This window comes from Rhinichthys klamathensis, unplaced genomic scaffold (assembly GCF_029890125.1).
Source record: "Rhinichthys klamathensis goyatoka isolate OS25496 unplaced genomic scaffold, OSU_Roscu_1.1 h1tg000169l_1, whole genome shotgun sequence".
Classification (NCBI taxonomy): Eukaryota; Metazoa; Chordata; class Actinopteri; order Cypriniformes; family Leuciscidae; genus Rhinichthys; species Rhinichthys klamathensis.
The window spans coordinates 1871196-1890830 of NW_026606700.1; the positions used below are offsets into that span (position 1 = coordinate 1871196).

General features: G+C 37.4%; 1 protein-coding gene across 1 annotated transcript in view; it reads left to right on the forward strand.

The window, feature by feature from the left end:
* The window catches only part of xpr1a (xenotropic and polytropic retrovirus receptor 1a), a 69061-nt gene that overhangs the window by 38429 nt on the left and 10997 nt on the right, over positions 1–19635 (forward strand). Inside the window, exons 3-9 of the mRNA XM_056259644.1 lie at positions 11968–12069; positions 15206–15426; positions 16403–16552; positions 16747–16830; positions 18002–18083; positions 18246–18433; positions 18912–19091. Coding sequence (XP_056115619.1) covers positions 11968–12069; positions 15206–15426; positions 16403–16552; positions 16747–16830; positions 18002–18083; positions 18246–18433; positions 18912–19091 — 1007 coding nt within the window. The remainder of the gene's footprint in view (positions 1–11967; positions 12070–15205; positions 15427–16402; positions 16553–16746; positions 16831–18001; positions 18084–18245; positions 18434–18911; positions 19092–19635) is intronic.

Consider the following 19635-nt stretch of genomic DNA (forward strand, 5'->3'; position numbering starts at 1 on the left):
GCAGCTGCTGTGTGTCTTGTTTTGGTCTCAAGAGGGCCTGAGGAGGCAGAAATGCGAGACATCTCATTAACCGCTGTTTGAATGTGTCGTTGAATTGCCCTATAGATGTGAGACAGCTTAAGACTGTCATCAGTAACAAGACTAAAGCGTGGTGCGCTTTCCTGTTTTACGGATGACCGCAGAGGTTACCTGTATATGTCTTTTCTTCAATATAAAAGACAAATGAACATTATTCAAGCTAATCTTGTGTATAAAATGAAGTCCTGGAACAAGGCAGATAATGTTGATGGATTGGGTAGGTGAGAGTGTGGTGACATGGAACAAAAATGCACAAAAATCTTAGAATTGAATTATGCACTTGGTATTATTGGAATGTAATGTATAATTGTGTTTTTTGTGAATGTAATATATAATGTAGAATTTCGTATTATGTGACTGTAAGGTGTAACGTGAGGATTGAGTGTTTGAATTTGTTTTATGGTTTGTGAAAACATTCTGACTAATATAAAATATTATTGTATCATAAAAAGTGCATTTAATACCCAATTAAAACAACAACGCTCCCATTAAAATCAATGAAGCTGTCTAGACTGCAAATAAAATGGCAACAGGCTTTGTTGATTATGATTTTGTCATATAGAGATGCTCGCTGGTAGTGTAGATTGGATGAAACGGGTACATTGACATTGCTTTAGTGATTGAGCATTTTCTAATAATTTGCTTAAACATGGACTCTCAAACAAATTATAATTAGCGTTTTGTAGCTTTTAGTCCATATCTGTTAGTTCTGAGAGTGTTTATTCCAGTATCCATCTAAATAAATGTAGAATATTCTATTCCCAGAAAATGGACTAAAAATATTGATTAAATTTCTTTTAGATGGATAGGGGGTAGGAAATCTGCTAAAAATCTGGATCCAATTTTGGAGGCGCTGTATCCGGCTTGAAGCATTATCGTAGTCCTCCATATCTTGAGATCCTGTCAAAATGCTTCCACCCAGCTCTTGTTCTTCCTCCGCGCCTGTAATAGAGATGTATAGGCACCTGTGTGTGTGTAATGGGCCTGACAGAGCAGTGGAATGTATCCATAAACAGGTTACAGTCTTTGCAAAGATACTTAAGGGAGGATGTGATAATGAGCCGTATTATTTGGGTTTGAGGAGGAGAGAGAGAACAGAGAGTGTTTTAGATTTCTATTATAGTAGCAATGTGTCACATGATCTAAGCCACCCACTCATGCTCTTTCTGCCTAACGCACTTAAATCAGCTCATTATTCATTAAAGTAATCTCTGAATTAGCAAGCTTATTAAGCTAATGCCTTAATTAGTTGTAAAATTAAGATGAAGATCATATGTTAATACCTTATATATGGCTGTTAAACATTAAATCTTACAGTGTCATTAGAATTGGCTATAATACTAGGGTGAAGAGTCTTATATACTCGTATTTTTGAAGATCAGCATAAAAATTTCTATAATGTCTGTAAACTTGCTCTATTCTCTGACATTTACCGGAGCACTTGCATACAGAGGTGTTCAAATATGCACCCCTGCTAATTCCAAGGACAGAGCTCACCGCTGGGGACTGGATTAATAAGTCTTTTGTTTCATAAGCCTCTTGGCCTGTAGATATGCTGCCTGAAGATAATTGAAAGCTCCATTCTGCTGTTTTCAAAGGTGACATTACCTCTGTGGCGTCACAGAGGAACCCTGCCTTTGTACTAACAGCTCCAAACTTTGCAAAACCAAGTGAAACAAGGCTAAAAGTATCTTCCTTTACCACATTTTGAGTGCAGAAAGTGTGGTGAAATGTCTTTGCTGTGAATGCATGCTGAGGTAGACGATGTCGTCTTGTCATGATTAATTCAAGAAGCCTATAACTATACTAAATAATTGTATTCTGTTATATTCTAATCTATTTATTTTATTTTGAGTCTATTCTATTTTATTCTATTCTGTTTTATTTGATTCTATTCTATTAAATATGTGAGTATTTCCTGGCAGGTTGACGATGAGATTATTCAGTGAGCATAGCTAAGACAGTTCAAATGTGGTTCATACATTATTAGTCTACCTGTATAATTGTCAGACTTTTACTTTCATTGTAAACCTAAACCTATGGCATTTAAAATAAGTATCTGAGCTGAACAAAGGAGACAAATCTTCAGTGGTGTTTTTATCAGTGACCTTTCTAGCTTCCCGTGAGTCAGAGAGAGAGAGAAAACTTCACAGGGCCGTGATGAAGCTGTTTTTATGGCAGAGTATGCAGACGTCTGGCCTGTGTCTGACTGTGAGCTGGACTGATAAAACTTCACAGCTGAGATGCTCAGTGGGTTTCGGCACACAGCCAATCTCAGCGTCAGCTTTTCATTCACGCATCAGCTAAAGAGAGAGACCTTTTAAGACTCAGAATAAAACAGACCTCTTTCTGCAATCTCTGAATCATTTGTTTTGTGTGTTTTAAGGGATTATGTGGAGATATGCAGACAATCCTTTTTTAGAGATGCGTTTGCTGTTCTCATCTTAAACTTTTTTTCTGCTATTTCCACTGAGATTCTATGTTAATGTGTCCTTAAATCTGTTCAGTCAATAAGAATAAGCTCTCCGGTCTTTAATGTTTCTAAAAGTTAAATGTATTTCTAAAAAAAACAAGTAGATTAGGACTGGCCACTTAGTCACAAAGTCTTCCCCGATTAATTCTAATGCAATGTTTCCAGCCCAGGAACCCCTAACACAATTACAGGGGAATATCCTGTCTGTACTGCTCTCTAACAGACTGCAGATGTTAGAGTCGAGTAAATCACCCAAATTATGTTTGCTTATTTACAGGCGTTTACTGTCAAGTCACATTATTGGTGAATGGAAAGAATCTGTGTTGATCTGTCAGTTTGATGACATGGAGCAGATCTTCCTATCTGATATCTTGAGAATAATGGTTGGGTTATGAGAACAAAGTTTAGACTGAAATAGTTGTGCACTTTGAGGCTTATTATTTTAAGGGTTCCTGTGATGCAGTTTGAAAGATTTAGGTCAAACTGTGTAATCATGAATACCTTCATAAATGTAACTTCGAGAATGAAATGTCTCATTATAGTAGTACCAAAAGTGTATTGTTCTAAATAAAGAGTTTAGATCAGAGTTTTTGAGAGTGTTCTGGAATTGGAACACAATTTCAGAACCACGGACAGCTCACATACTTGAGTGGAGCTGCTTTCAAATGAGGCCATGGAAAATATGATTATTAGACATTTCCAAACTCTGAAATTTAGAATTAATACATTGATTTATCCAGGGTATAAAATGAACACATGCCAAGAGCAGTGTAAAATTTGGCTCCCATTTTTGTCTTTTGAATTCTCAATTATCCCGCTTTTGAAATGTTAAAATGTTCATTCAACTTGGCTTTATCAAGTCGAACCCACTTTTATTTTTTAGTCATGTTCTGTGCCTATTATTCAATTTAGTCTTTTTTTTTAAGGTATCTTAGAGACTGTATGAAAATACGAACTATTATAAAAGCATAATTTTACATACTAACACATAAATATAATGACAACTAAACTGTATAATTGAAGGTGTCCCAGGTAAAAGATTTCCTGTTCTAATACATGTATTACTCCAGTCTTTATTTATTTATTTATTTATAAGGTTTCTGTGTGTATTGTGTGAATGTATTGTCACGTTGCCAGAAATAGAGTGTCAGTCAGTGTCCAAATGTGTAGTGAGCCAACATCCTTTACTGTCCTTAGTTCCCGAATTTGTGAACACGATATACTGATTCTCTAGCTCAGAAGCTATAGGGAGCTGATTTAGACGCACCCTAAATCTAGAAGTGAACAGGAACTAGCAGACAGCTTCTAAAAGTGTCTTGTCAGGATGACATGTACAGCTGAATATTTCATTGTGTCATTTTTGTGAACCAAATCCTTGGCAGCATCAGGTCTCTGACCAGCTCAGATTTCATATCCCACCATCCATTTCACATCCCATCTGTGTCATCCACCCCACTTCCTAATGCATTCACCCGGTCTGGATGCTGCCGGGAATCCCGCAACCCCCGCCCCCAACCCTACAGAAACCAAGATTTACACTCTAAATGTGCTGAGCTGCTCTCTGATGAATGAGTCTAGACTGAGACCTCGAAAGAGCTTCTCCCTCGTGCTTACTTTGCTTTTATACATGTTATTTACATGGAGGGTGCTCTGGGTGTATCAGACTCAATAATGTGCATTGCTAATCATCTCCCAATCCTATAAGCTTCCTGATTGGCTGGGCTAATTGTGGCTTGGGGGACGAGAGAGCTGGTGGAGACTGAGACTGGGGCTGCTACAAGAGTTCTCCTTCATCTCTGAGGGTCTGGTTGAACTTAGCAAGGGGGCAGGGGGAGGGGGGAGGGGAACGGATGGCTGTAAGAGGCTTTTATGTGTTACGTTTCATGTTTTCACTTTGTGTCTCTTTCCCAGCATGCATCGTTCCTGCTTAACGGGTTCCGCCGCACGGCTGTCCTGCTGCAATCCCACCCACACACTTCAGCCTTTTAATAGAGCATGCCAGCGAGAGCGAATAATCACCCCCTCTAATTTACTCGGGATGATGGGCCCTCGTAAAAGCTTCCAACAACAGAGCGTTTCCTGCGCCTTTTTATTGCCGCCAGGCGTACAGTTTAATTCAACTGCGATGATTGAGATCACCATGTAGAGGGGAGATAAGGGACTCACACCCATGTTTGGCAGCGGTGCGACAATGCAAACAGCAAGACGAGGGCGATAAACAGCATTGAGGCGGTTAAATGGATTGTAAAATGAGGAGAGGTCATTCAGCTGTCGGTCGAGGAATCGCTGTGTTCACACACTCGCCACCAGTAGCCCTCTAATGTGAGATGATATCGCTCACCCTGGACAATACATGCATTGCTCTCTCGTTCTCTGCAACGTAAAATCATGTACTTGCTTAATTGAGCTTGCCGGTCTTGCAATGTAACCTAATGGAAAAGAATTGGGGAAAAAAGAAACATTTGCTTTTTTTGTTTCCGAAAGACAAGGCAGATGAATCCTCTTCCTGCAGGGCTTTTTGGGTAAAACAATACACAGTCTGATCCCTTGATCCATGAGCACAGTCAGTTCTAGTAAATCTAGGCACCCAGAGGGAAAATGTTATATTCATGTGAGCCTGTCAAGGGAGGTATGATAGAGAGAGAGAGAGGGAGACCATAGCCACATAGTCCTCAGTTTGAACAGATCCGTGAATCTCCTGCCTTCAGATCAAAAGGTTAAACTGCACCCCCTCCCCTCCAGATTTAAATGGAGTAAAGACAGTCCTGCCCAGTATGAAGCTCAGCTCCACAGCACTCGGGTTCAGAACATGATAGATTCATTTCTATTTACTTCATTTAGTGAAGAGAAGAAAACGATCAATTTAGCAACTCATCAGTTAACTGAAATCTTTTCTACAGTGGTCAGAAAAGCCCTGACAAAAAGAAAAAAATACAGATGTAAAAAAGAAATTGCTAAAGCTGGTTGGTTTGATAAAGAATGCCAAAAAGTAAGAAAAGAATTACGATCATTATCAAATAAAAAACACAGAGACCCTGCAAACCAACAATCACGAGCCACATATCGGCAAATCCTTAAACCATACAAGTCACTACTAATACAGAAAAAAGCTGATCACATGAAAGCAAAGCTTAATAAGATTGAGGCGGCAGTTAATCAGAATTCCTTTTGGGAATTATGGAATAATTTAGATAAATCCAAAGAACCGAAATAGATTGCATCTATGACCCAAACATCTGGACCGAACATTTTGGAAAACTCTTTTCCCAAAACGAACCAACCCTCACCCAAGAACATCTGACCTCCCAACTATATAACCTGGAACGCACTGTAAAAGATCAGCTAAACCATTTAGACCAGCCCATATTATTAAATGAACTGACAGACAAGATGAAATCCCTAAAAAATGAAAAATGTATTTAATACCGTGGATTTAATATCTAATGAGATGCTGAAACACAACAGCCCCAAACTGAAAGATGCAATTCTGAAATTATTCAATCTTTCATTAAAATCAGGACACTTTTTCTGAGATCTGGAAAGAAAATTTGATTACACCAATTTTTGAACAAGGCGAGAAGTACGACCCAAATAATTATAGGGGCATCACAGTGAGCAGCAACCTGGGCAAACTCTTCTGTTCCATCATCAGTTACAGATTCCAGTTCATTCTAGAACACAAGATTCTTAACAATTGTCAAATTGGATTTATGCCTAAACAGAGAACATCACACACTCCACACACTCATACAAAAACATGTCCAGCAAACAAAACAAGGGAAAATATTTGGCTGATTCATTGATTTAAAAAAAGCCTTTGATTTGGTATGGCATAATGGACTTTTCCTAAAACTAATCCATAGGAGGAAGGACATATGACATCATAAAGGACATTTACAATTGAGAACAAATGAGGTGTTAAGATTAATGACAAACGTACTGATTATTTCAGTCAAACTAAAGGAGTCTGTCAAGGGTGCAGCCTCAGCCCGACTCTATTTAATATCTATATTAATGAATTGGCATCAACACTTGAGAAGTCCTCTTGTCCTGGTCTGACCCTCGAGGGCAGAGAAATCAAAAGCCTCCTGTATGCTTATGATCATGAAGAGGGACTGCATCAAAGCCTCTCACTTCTAGAACAGTACAGCAACGACTGGGCCTTACCAATAAACATGGAGAAGTCCAAAATAATGATCTTTCAGAAAAAACCTCGCCTTGCTGACAAGAAATATAAATTTACACTTGGCGGAACAATTCTTAATCATGTCACCTGTTATAATTATTTGGGTCTGGCAATCTCAGCTTCTGGAAAATTTGACACTGCATTAAAAGATCAGACTGAAAAAGCACGTAGGGCTTATTATAGTATAAGAAAACCCCTGTTCAAATTTAACCCACTCATTAAACTGGGACTGAAAATCTTTGACAGCATCATCAAACCTATCCTTCTATACGGCTGTGAAATCTGGGGCCCCAAATTGAAATTAAATTACGAATCCTGGGACAAAACCCCTGTTGAAATTTTCCACCTTGAGTTCTGCAAGAACGCCCTGGGAACTCACAGAAATGCTCCAAGTCTGGGTTGCCGGCCAGAATTAGGCAGATTTCCTCTCCATATTTAGTGGATAAACATCAACTTAATTCAACAATTCAGTTCAAACACTCCAAAGTAAAAGAAATATGGAAAATAACCAAAGAAGAATACATACACGATTGGCAGATAAAAGTCACACAATTAAATAAATTGAAATACTTCCACAAAATAAAGTCTGATTATAAATTGGCATCATACCTGACCAATATTAGTAATTAAGGTATCGCATTAGTGACCACAGTCTGTGTGTGGAGACGGGCCGACACAAGCAGAGCTGGAGAGCCAGAGAGCTCAGACTGTGTTCACACTGCCCTGACGGAGTCGTAGAGGACAGGCTGCACTTCCTCAGCGAGTGCAGCAAGTATAAAAACATCAGAGACACTTATTTCACACAAATAGCACAGATTTTACCTCAATTTCAACAAGCGAGCCTCATAAACAAACTGTCTTATATTTTGGGAGAGAAAGAAGAGTGTATTCACCTGGCAGCGCAGTGTGTGTCTTCCTGCCATCACATGAGGGACAAGTGCTGAACCCTCATTTCCCTTGAAACTACTCTCTGTACTTATTTATTATTTTATTTTTATTTTTATTGTGATATATTAATGTATAATATGGAAATATTTTTTCCCCCTTTTATTTATCTATATGTTTGTAAACCTTTTAACATCGGGGAAACATTTAGCAACATCAACCTTTTTCCCTTTAGTTAAATCCAGAAACTCATTGAATTCTTCGATAGAATAAACGTCCTCCAAAGACTGACTGCAATCAATCTCCGAAAACTCAGAACAATTGTCACAATCCTCCATCAGTTCTTCATCACTGTTTTCACTCTCCACAAGCACATTATTCTGTAACCCGCTAAGACTCAAAACCTCATAAACACATTCCTTATCCTTAACAGCAACAACTTCATCCTTCAAAACAATCGGGCCTACAGCATTATCACCAGTTTGCATAGATGAAATAAACTCACTCACCTCTGACCTTGAATTTGGATCTAAAGCACTCTTCTCGGGTGGAGAAGCAGTCTGTGGGTTCACCTGCCGAAACCGTAGCCTCCGAATCCTTATCATTAACCCCGTTTATCTTTTGTTTTGTTTTCTGGAATCATTAGGCCTACCTCCTTTACAACTATGGGCCGTTTTTCTTTGTCTTGACTTTCTTTTTTTCGCTGTTTGCTCATCATTATTTCCTTCGTTCTTTTCATTTTCTGATTGTTTCTTATGCGGGCATGTGAACTTCTTATGTCCTAAATCACCGCATACAAAAGAACGCAAACTATCTGTCGTTGCAAAAATCATATAGGAACTGTCCCCTTGTTGAATGCGAAACGAGATATCCAATTCCTTAGATTGCGCATTTAAAAACATGAATAATTGTCTTTGAAAAGACATCACATGTTTTAATGCTGCGTTTTTACACCCAAGCGGCACCATTTTAATGGATCCAGCAAACTTTCCAAAGCGACTCAGTTCTTTTATAATTTGCTCATTGGAAATAAATGGCGGCGCATTTGAAATGGTAACCCTATGTGCGCAAAGGCATTACTTGCACCAGGGTATCAGAAACAACAATTCCTTTTTCAACAAGGCTGTTTATAAAGTTTTCATCTTTTAGAAACACCACTACCGCCTTGTTCATTCTGGGGGCCGATACTATATTTTCGTGCCCTACAATCTCGCCCATTGCTAAAAGTAGCCTACGTCTTCTACAGTAAATGCTTGATCCGAGAACACTTGACTTTACCCATTCTTGATAGCTAACCCCGGCGTTCCCTCATCTGAGAGAGGCCTTAATCAAAATAATTAATCTCACCAGATTTTTTTTGTAAACTCCCCCCCACCCCCCCACTTCCGGACACCAATACAGCACACCAATCCAAATGATGTATGATACATTTATTTTATTCAACATTCATGCTTTTTGTTGTTCAATGAAATAATCGACTAAAGTTCTACTGACAAATAAATCAAAGTCAAAAATGTCATATTTTTTAATTTGTATTAGTTTATATGCATGTCTGAATGACCAAACTAAATGTATATTTCTGTTTGTAAATTATAGTTTTAACAAATTACCCAAATTTCCAATGATTTTCCTTTAATTCCCCTAAATTACCATCAAGATTCCAAATTGGAATATTTCCAAAATTCCCCATGCAGCTTAATTTCACATGGAAAGTTTCCGAAAATTTACCGGACATTTTCCGCCCATTTGCAACCCAATTCTTGGTAGAGCATGGCTCTAGTGACACCAAGGTGGTGGGTTTGATTGTTGTTGATACTGATACACACACACTTGCATCTTTATTGAGTTTGCATATGTACAAAATGGCAAGAATCAATATAGACATGACATAGCACATGTTACAGTGTGGTCTTTTTCTCCTCTCTGAAGTCAATCTCTTAATGAAGTCATGCTCCTTTGTGTCCGGGTCATGACAGAGGCATAAGGCTACTGAGGGCTGTCGTGGTAAACAGCAGGAAGAAGGAAAGACATTACACATGGCTTCTTCTGTTACTGTGACAACAAAAACATAATGAGTATACATGCTTTACTTTTAACAATCTGTGCTATTTGTTTACATTTTCTTGCCATATTGTTAAAAGTTACATAAAACTGTATGGCTTATGTAATTTTTGTGATGTGACACATTTGTGGCACGGAATATTCAGTGGAAAATGGATTTTATCCATAGGGATTTGATTGGATTGTGGATGTTATATGTTTTTATTATTTATCCCTGCCCACACAGCCTTGGTATCATCAGCAGAAAAGACAAGGAGTTTCAGTCGTTACATGTTTGTAGACTGCTACATTTTGATGGAAGACTTGGTTATACTTTATTTTAAAGGGATATAGTTACATTGTACTTCCTCAAATAAGTACTGAGTAATTAATTACATGTACTTACTATATAGAGTTACGGTTGGTTTAGGGTTAGTTACTTGTAATTATGCATAATTTACTGTTATTACTATAGTAAGTACTTGTAGTAACGTGTGACTACGTCACCTTAAAATAAAGTGTTACCACAAACTTTTATTCTTTAGAATAACATGCATGGATGAATTGTGCAGCACCAGGAACGTGGTGCTGAACACTGGAAATGTGGTAAAGTTGCGTTGTAGTTATATGTGGGCTGAATGTGTCTGTTAGGAGAATAGCACAGGTGTCCAAGGTTGTAGAGAATTACTCTTTCTGTCTTTGCTATACATCACACAGAGAGACGCAAGGGGTCAGAGTTCACCCTGGGTCATTTCTCTCTCTCTTTGTTGTCAATCTTCTAAAGCACATTGGAAACAAAATTGGTGTGGAAAGATGTTTCACTCAGAAATTGCTAGTAAATTTCCCAAATACAAAGAATCTTGTAAAACATGCAATTTTGAAGTAGAAAGACTGAAACAGTATTTTCAAGACTCTAATAACACTGGTCTACAGCCAAAATGCTTCTGAAATAAATGTTGTCAAACTTTTTTAATTTTGGGTCACTGAGAACAAAAATGTTGTTTTTCAAGATGCTCTCGGTTTCAAGATGCTATTTGGTCAGTATAAATATGACACTTGATTTTGGAATAGCAGAGGATAAGTGAGTTATAAAGGGAAGGGGATCTCAATTTAAACCAGAAATTACTAAAATATATCTTTGACTGGATCTATGAATAAGTCTATCCCTAGCTTTGGACAGTAACAATGATAGATGCAATCTGTGGTTGGTTGAATAAACCGCTAAGACATTTACAAGTCAGTTATTTTTTTTCTTTTTCAAAGACTGTTTATAACTTTTTTTATGTCAGTTACATAAAAGCGTAGATTGGTCTAATATGATACAGAAAAGAAAGACTGACTGCCCCTTGACTAACTGCTAGTGGGTCATACTAGATGTTAAGACACTGTCTTAACATAATGGCTATGTTTATGCAACTGGGCCCTGAAGCTGGTATTGTGTCACACATAATATGAAGTGCATCATGTTATAGAAGTCATGGATGATGCAATCATAACAAATTGCCCTGTATCAGCTCTATATCATGCAGGGGTGCATTCCTGGAGGGTCACAGCCCTGCAAAGTTTAGTTCCAACCCTGTTCCAACACACATACCTGCAGATTTCAAACCAGCCTGAACAACTTGATAAGCCGTGTCAGGTGTATTTAATTAGGGTTAAAGCTAAACTCTGCAGGGCTGTGGCCCTCCAGGAACTGAGTTTTGCACCCCTGTCACACAGTGTCGGGCTCTCTTATTTGTCAATGTTTGATTTTGCAAAGGGACAGATTTCTGTTTAGCCAAAGTGAGTAGATGCCTCGTACTTGTGTGAACAGTACAGATAACTTCAAATGGAGCAAATGGATGAATACATTTCATAGTAAGTTTTATTTATATAACCCTTTTGCTGATTTTTAAAGTGTTACATAAATGGACAAGTGACAGGTACTATGCACAATATAGATGTAAAATATCTTGGAATCAGTAGCCAATCAGTTGTTTTAATTGTCATATTTGAATTTAAAAAGACAGCAGACCGAAATAGACAGACAGCTGCACTGTAAAACATATTTAAACATTGAACATGTATAAACTTTTATTGTGTACATTTTAACAAACATGCTTATATTGCATTTGAAATCTGGAATTTAGACTTGTTGTTTAAAGCTCAAAGCACTTGTTTTATAACTCGCTCTGGCCTTGAAGAGTCAGTATAAAGATGAAGCTGTGAATGGTAATGTGGATATCTCTAGTGTGAGTGGATTAGTGCCCACTGCTGAATATGAAAATGAACATAGATTTACGCCTTTGTATTTTTTCTCTTTCAGTCACAGATGAAGACACCGTCAAAAGGTACTATGCCAAGTTTGAGGAGAAGTTTTTTCAGACATGCGAAAAGGAGCTTTCCAAGATCAACACGTTCTATTCAGGTATTGTTTTCTATGCATGCCATGAAAACTGTATTTTATATATTAAAATAACTGTTGTCTATTTTAATAAATGTAATTTATGATGGCAAAGCTGAATTTTCAGCATTATTACTTCAGACACATGATCCTTCAGAAATCATTCTAAAATGCTGATTTGGTTCTCAAGAAACATTCTTTATTATTATCAATGTTGAAAGAAGCTGTGCTGCTTAATATTTTTGTGGAAACCTTGATAAAAAAAATTCAGGATTATTTGATGAATATGAAGTTCAAAAGAACACCGTTCATTGTAACAGATTTTTTTTTTGTAATAATATAAAAATCTTTACTGTCACTTTTGATCAATTTAATGCATCCTTGCTGAATAAAAATATTAATTTCCTTGAAATGATTAATTTCTCTTAATGGTAGTGCATACATTAATTAACAATCTCTCCACAAAAAGTACATGTATCCATCAATCAGTCGTATAACTTTTTTGAGGATTACAAGAGAGCTTTTTTCAGCATTAACCATCGTTAATAGTTAACTTTTAATAATACTAACTGTTTGGCTGCTATTATTGCATTCTCTCTGTAACCCATAAATGGCACAAGTGGAAACAAACTTTACTGTGTGTGGTTAAACTGCAGCGGCCTGTTAAATGCTGTCAAGGGATTCCCTGTGCATGAGGTCAGGGTGTACAGCACAATTTGGGAACATGATGTAATATGCAATGCCTGCCATAGTCGGTGTAACTTGCGTCAAGGGGAATAGACTATGTTTGGACTGATAATAAATGCACACTGCAACATAAGCTGTGTTGTTGCATTGACTTCAGGGCAAAAAAGAATGTCTGATCTCTACTGCCTCTAGTGGCTGGTTATTGGATAGAACCGACATAAATTGAAAGCATGAGATTAATGCTTTGTTTGCATGTTGATGCATTGTTAGCACGCATCCTAAATGAGAATATAAAAATAGGTAATTCTGCTCAAAATTAAAATCTCAAAATGAGACGTGACAGAGGGATCAGCATTTATTCTGAAACAAAGACGCAGATGCACATTAATAATTTAACATGAAAGGAAAGCATTCATTCTGCTTATAATCTTGGTTTAGTTTTTTTATCCTCCAGTTGCCACTGAAAATCATTCACTCCCTCGGTGCCGCAGGTTTGACGGTCGGACCAAAATAAACTCTAATCAAGTTGCCCGGCCTAAGCTGGAAAAGACCCTATACTTTATCTTATTTTGCCCTTGTGGAAAAACATCCATGTGTTATTCCAAAAGGACAAAATAAGATAAAGTTTCCTTCACTAGAAAGTAGTACAAAATAAAACATAAATGCTAATTTAGCCAATATACGATGTCATTCTGCAGATAATGTTGTCCATGCATACACAGACCTGTTTTCAAGGTTTATGTAGTGATATGCAAGGCATTCTCAAATTTGATGAATTAGAAACTGAAATTCATATTAGGATGGCAGCCGCTGTTACTGCACTATAACTAATTCTGTCTAGTTGACCCGGACTGTGTTATGGCCGAGACCCCTGCCTCCCCCCTGAGTCGTCCTGAATTAACAACATAGCTTCTAAACCTTCAGTACATACAGTCTTTGTCCCAGTGGACGAGATCTGCTAAGCACATAAATTCTTAGCACAATCTTAGCCACGTTCAGCCTGCAGAAGCACAGACTATTATAGACAACTATTTAAATTGGCATGAAAGAAAACGAGGTTGTGCCGTTCATTTGATCCTAGGACACGTCTTCTATTCACAGCCAATGTTTATTCTGGACATTCCCGTATATCAGCTAGTGCTATATCTTACTTTTTTATTATTAATATTATTATAGTCATGCATTTTTAAGGCTTTGAAAAAAAATTCTGTGGCATTTGTTTGCAAATTCTATTTGTCCACTTGTCAGCTTTTAAGCTGGCGAACATAAATCAGGTTTTGACCTGTGATTGCCTTGGTTGCATCAGTAAAAATTGGTTGAAATGTTTTGCCATATTTTTCAGCTAGTGTTTCTGAAAATTTTGGTAGCCCTTTACAATAATGTTCCATTAAAGGTTAGTTAATGCATTAACTAATACTAACTAGCAATAAGGAATACATTTGTTACAGTACTTATTCATCTTTGTTAACATTTAATTAATAAAAATACTAATTCATTGTTAGTTAGTTCATGTTAGTTCAGGTTCATTAACTAATGCTAACAGATACAGCTTTTGATTTTAATCATGTAAATGTTGAAATTAACATTACCTGAGATTAATAAATGCTGTAGAAATATTTTTCATTCATGTTAACAAATGTTGTTAATGTTAACAAATAAAACCTTATTGTAAAGTGTTACCCAAATTTTCAGCTGTTCTTGTAAAGAAAACCAGAACATTTAAGGAAAAAAATGTTACATTTTTGTGTAAACATAAATAAATAAATAATGTTTTTTGAATAATATACACATAAAAATACTATAAATAATATAAAATTATATCAACAATAAAACAATTTTTTTACAAATGCTTTTAAAATGATAACTTTTTAATTTATAATTTTTTAGTTTTGGGACCAGTTGGCAGTTCTAGAAGAAATCCCTGAGAAAGTGGACAAATTAGCTTTGTAGATACAAAGTGTGGCAGCTCTCATTCTCCTTTTCAGCCTGGACTCTGCCGTCTCTCGCTGAGGGTTATAGCCCATACGCTCCCAGTATTTACTTGTTGAACCTAATACCCATTTCCTTCCTCTGAAAGTGAGATGGGTCGAGCAGGCTCCTGTTCACCAAACTGTGCTGGGACACAGGCCAGCGCGGATAATGCTGTCTGAGATATCACCCTTACAGGAAGAAGCTCATCTCCGACAGGAAATCTGTCTGCTTTACTTTCCAGTTGATGGGTACAATGAGGGATTTATTTATCATGCAAAATGGATTCTGGTGCATCTCATTGCAGGGTTGTAAGCCAAGCAGGCTTTATGTCTCTCAATAGACATAGTTGAAAAGTTCTTAATACATTTTAAGATCGTCTTTTTATGTCCTGGTGTACACCCAGGTTTTTTTGTTTGCTCTCAAAGACCATACATCGAATAAAATAATAATCATCAATAAGGCGTAATTATTAATATTTCCTTCTCTTTTTGGATCTTCACAGAGAAACTGGCTGAGGCGCAGCGGCGATTCGCAACTTTGCAGAATGAGCTGCAGACGTCTCTGGATGCCCAGCGAGAGAGCAACGCTCCAGGGCTGCGCAGTCGCCGCAAAATGGTGTTGCCTTTGTCCAACAAGGAGCGCAACAAACATCGCAACATCAAAGACCTGCAGCTGGCCTTCAGCGAGTTCTACCTCAGCCTCATTCTCCTGCAGAACTACCAGGTCTGACATTTGGCATGTTTTGGTTGTTGTTCGTCTCCTCTTCTGAACGTTGACCTTTTCCCCGACTGGTTCTGGTGACACTTTTTTCTTTTTTTTTTTTTTCTGTTGATGAGACCACTGCTCGTGCACTCACAGCTCAACATATGCTGCTCTTTTCAGCTGGGGTTTTCATTAATTTTATCTTCATTCCTGTGCACTTTACAAATGTTATACGTAGTTCCATATTATTTTTTGCACATATTTCTTTAGCCTTCCATCAGTTTGGAAACGAAGACTTAATTTGTGTTTTTCATGATTTTAACGCAGGGATTTCCGAATTTTTTGTCAGTCAAAAAATGGAGGTTTGAAACCTCTTTGGCCAATTTAATTACACATTCACATGTTTACGGTTCTCTGATGTTTGTTTACGTGACATGCAGGTAAACCAATAAAATATTTCATCTTTTTTTAGTGTTTTGTTTTGATTTGTTTATATTTAAAAAATATTTTATTTACATAAAAATTATTTTATTTTAAATAAAAATTATTTTCATTAACTCATGAATCAGTTCCCAGGGTTGGGAAACCCTGATCTGAAGGTTTACGATTAAATTCTTTAAATAAATTTCATACCCAAATATTGGTTGTGCTTACATGTGAATTTCTTTACAAAGTGAATTTTAAATGGATAGTGAAGGGAAAGTAGCCAACAGGTATCCAGCATACATGTGAACTGCTTTAATACAGTTACTACATACAAAATATCCCAGGATGCACCAGATGTCCAGAGCGAAGAGCTGGAATATTCATTTGTTTTCATGACTTTTCTCTAAAATATCAAATTATTTTATTACATTATCCTAAATTGTGGAAAATAGCAATAATAAATAAATGAGTAGACATGTCTCAACATATACAAAAAGAGGATTGCTCTTTTCTCTGTGTTGTTAGATGTGTAACTTAATTTCATATTCTGATTTACCCAAACCTCATACAGAATCTGAATTTCACTGGATTCCGTAAGATTCTGAAGAAACATGATAAGATTCTGGATACACAGCGTGGAGCCGATTGGCGTGTGGCTCACGTGGAGGTGGCTCCATTCTACACCTGTAAGAAGATCACACAGCTCATCTCTGAGACCGAGGTAGACTGCCTGTCTCCACGTTTAGACTTTTGACTTCCTGCTCGTAAGATAATCAGATTGTGATGGTGTTACTGTACACTCCCGTAGCTGCTGTAAGTGATGCTTAAACCCCTAGAGTGCATTAGAATGAAGCTTAAAGTCAGAAATGCTCAAACTAAAGTGTGCTGTCTGACCTTTGACCCTTGTGTGCCTAGGCTCTGGTGACCACAGAGCTGGAAGGCGGTGACCGTCAGAAGGCCATGAAGAGGCTGAGGGTTCCACCTCTTGGAGCAGCACAGGTGACAAAAGAAACTCGCATATGCAAACACAGAAATTGTGTAACCTAGTGATTGCCCACCTCAGACCATCGACTGGATGCTATTTGTTCATCTTCAATGCCTTTAAAGGGTTAATTCGCCCAAAAATGAAAATTCTGTCACCATTTACTCACCCTCATGTCATTCCAAACCCGTAAGACTTTCGTTCATCTTCGGAACACAAATGAAGATCTTTTTGTTGAAATCTGAGAGTTTTTTGTCCCTCCATTGACAGCTACGCAACTACAACTTTGACGCTTCAATAAGTTCATAAAGAGATTGTAAAACTAATCCATATGAATTGAGCGGTTTAGTCCAAATTTTCTGAAGAGACTTGATCGCTTTATATAATGAATAATATAATTTTAATTAAAAATAAGAGGTTATTGACTGTTATTATTATTTTTTACACATACATTACTGAAGTCTCTGGGACTGTAAAGTCTGGCCAAAAGAACATGAAGGTTAAGTGTTCTGTATTAAATATTTGATTAACGTTTAATATTGTCTGAATCGAAGATATTTTATATGCCAAAGTGACTTTCAATGAAGTCTGTGTAGAATATTTTAGTGATAAATACAAAACACTCAAGCAAAACCAGTAGGAAACAACAAACATACTTAGCATGATAGCATCAAAAAATAGCATGATAGCCAAGAAAAATATGTGAAAAAATTATCTGCTGTCTCTTTTCATGCAGTACTTTTAGTTCTAGGTCAGTAACAGTTGTGTAAATCCTCAGGAACTATATAATGCAAAAGGCAATGTGGGTGGAGAGATACACCTTTGCCTGGAACATCATGTAGAAAATATTGCAGGAATAGAGTACTGCTTTACATTTAATTGGGATCATTTATTTGTCCCCCTGTACTTTGCATGACGTAAGTGTAAAAATGTATGCGCTTGTAAAACTGAAAGCATCTAGGTTTTTTGAGTTGAAGTCATCTACTTAATTATTTTTTTTAAATGCACTCAACTTGAAATGTTAAGTTGCCATGGCTTAAAATATACCATTATTTTAATATTTGCCATTGTGCAATTGCTAATGCAAAGTTAAATAATAATGCATAATAGAAAAGCTGCACTGGGATGCATTACTTGTGTTCCTGAAGGTTATTGCATTGATCAAGTCTGTTTTTTCCTCAACCTCAGCCTGCACCTGCCTGGACCACCTTCCGTGTGGGACTGTATTGTGGGATCTTCATGGTCCTGGCGGTCGCCTTCGTCCTTACTGGTACAGTTTTTAGCCTTGTTGCACACTCAGACCAACATACCAACTATACCTGTTTATCTTTATCTTATCCAGTGTATAAATTCCAGCCTTTCTGCTAATATACATTCATGATAGAACAGTGCAGTAATTTATACAACTGTGTGACTGATCTTTCCCTCTCAGGTGCTTTTTTCATTCGTAATCAGAACATCTGGCCACTGGTGCGCATCTACCGCGGCGGTTTCCTTTTGATTCAGTTTCTCTTTCTCTTGGGGATTAACACTTATGGCTGGAGGCAGGCGGGTGTCAATCATGTGCTGATCTTTGAGCTGAACCCCCGGAACAATCTTTCACATCAGCATCTGTTTGAGGTGAGACGCATCATGGAGAAGGAATCTTTACAGAAAGTCTCTGTTATACACTACCGTTTAAAAGTTTGGAGTCGGCACGATTTTTTAATAGTTTTGAAAGAAGTCCCTTATTCTCGCCAAGATCAAAATAGTCATTTTTCAATTTAAAATGTTTTTTTTCTTTTTCTATTTGAATATATTTTAAAATGTAATTTATTCCTGTGATGGTAAAGCTGAATTTTCAGCATCATTACTCCAGTCTTCAGTGTCACATGATCCTTCAGAAAACATTCTAATATGCTGATTTGATGCTCAAGAAACATTTATTATTATTATCAATGTTGAAAATAGTTATGCTAGTTAATATTTTGTGGAAACCGTGATACAAAAGAACAGCATTTATTTGATGGATAAAATAACAGGAAGGAAGAAAAAAATCTTCCAGGTTTTGAAAATCTCGATGTTCAGTTTAATCTTTTCCTCTTTTCTCTTGCTGTAGATCGCAGGGTTTTTGGGGGTGTTGTGGTGTCTCAGCATCCTTTCCTGTCTGTTTGCGGACTACACTTGGCTCCCTATGCAGGCGAACCCCCTCATCCTCTATGGCTTTATGCTCCTCTTCCTCATCAACCCCTTCAAAACCGCCTACTACAAATCCCGTTTCTGGCTCATCAAACTTCTGGTGAGAGACAAAACTTTTCAGCACATGCTGTGAAACCTTTACATATTACAAATCTAGAGTTCTAATAGCAACAACCCCTTTTTCGTCATCATAATGTGGGCAGGCTCCATTCAGATGCCTAGTTTTCGTGATCCAATCAGTTCCAGATGAATTTTAAAAAGTTCCACCCCAAATATCCTGTTTAACTTAGAAATGTGTCAGATTTCAAGTAAAGTGGGTTACAAACAGCATTTAAAATCTTCATATCCTGTGTTGTTTTATAGCACTATGTGCCCCAACCTGTGTGTTGGGAGTGTTTCAGTGAGGTCTGTGTGTGTGTGTGTGTACACGAGTGCGATTATGCGTGTCTCTGTGTGAGGTGAGGGAAAATAGATTGCTGCTCTATCTCTGCGGATGTGAAGACTGTGCCTGTGCAATCATTATTGAGATGGAGCCATCAGCGGCCGCCTGCCTCTGTCTCACTGCCCTCCCTACATCTAATTGACCTAGACTGGAGCCTTATTCCTTAGAGCACACACAGACACACACACCCACACACACACTT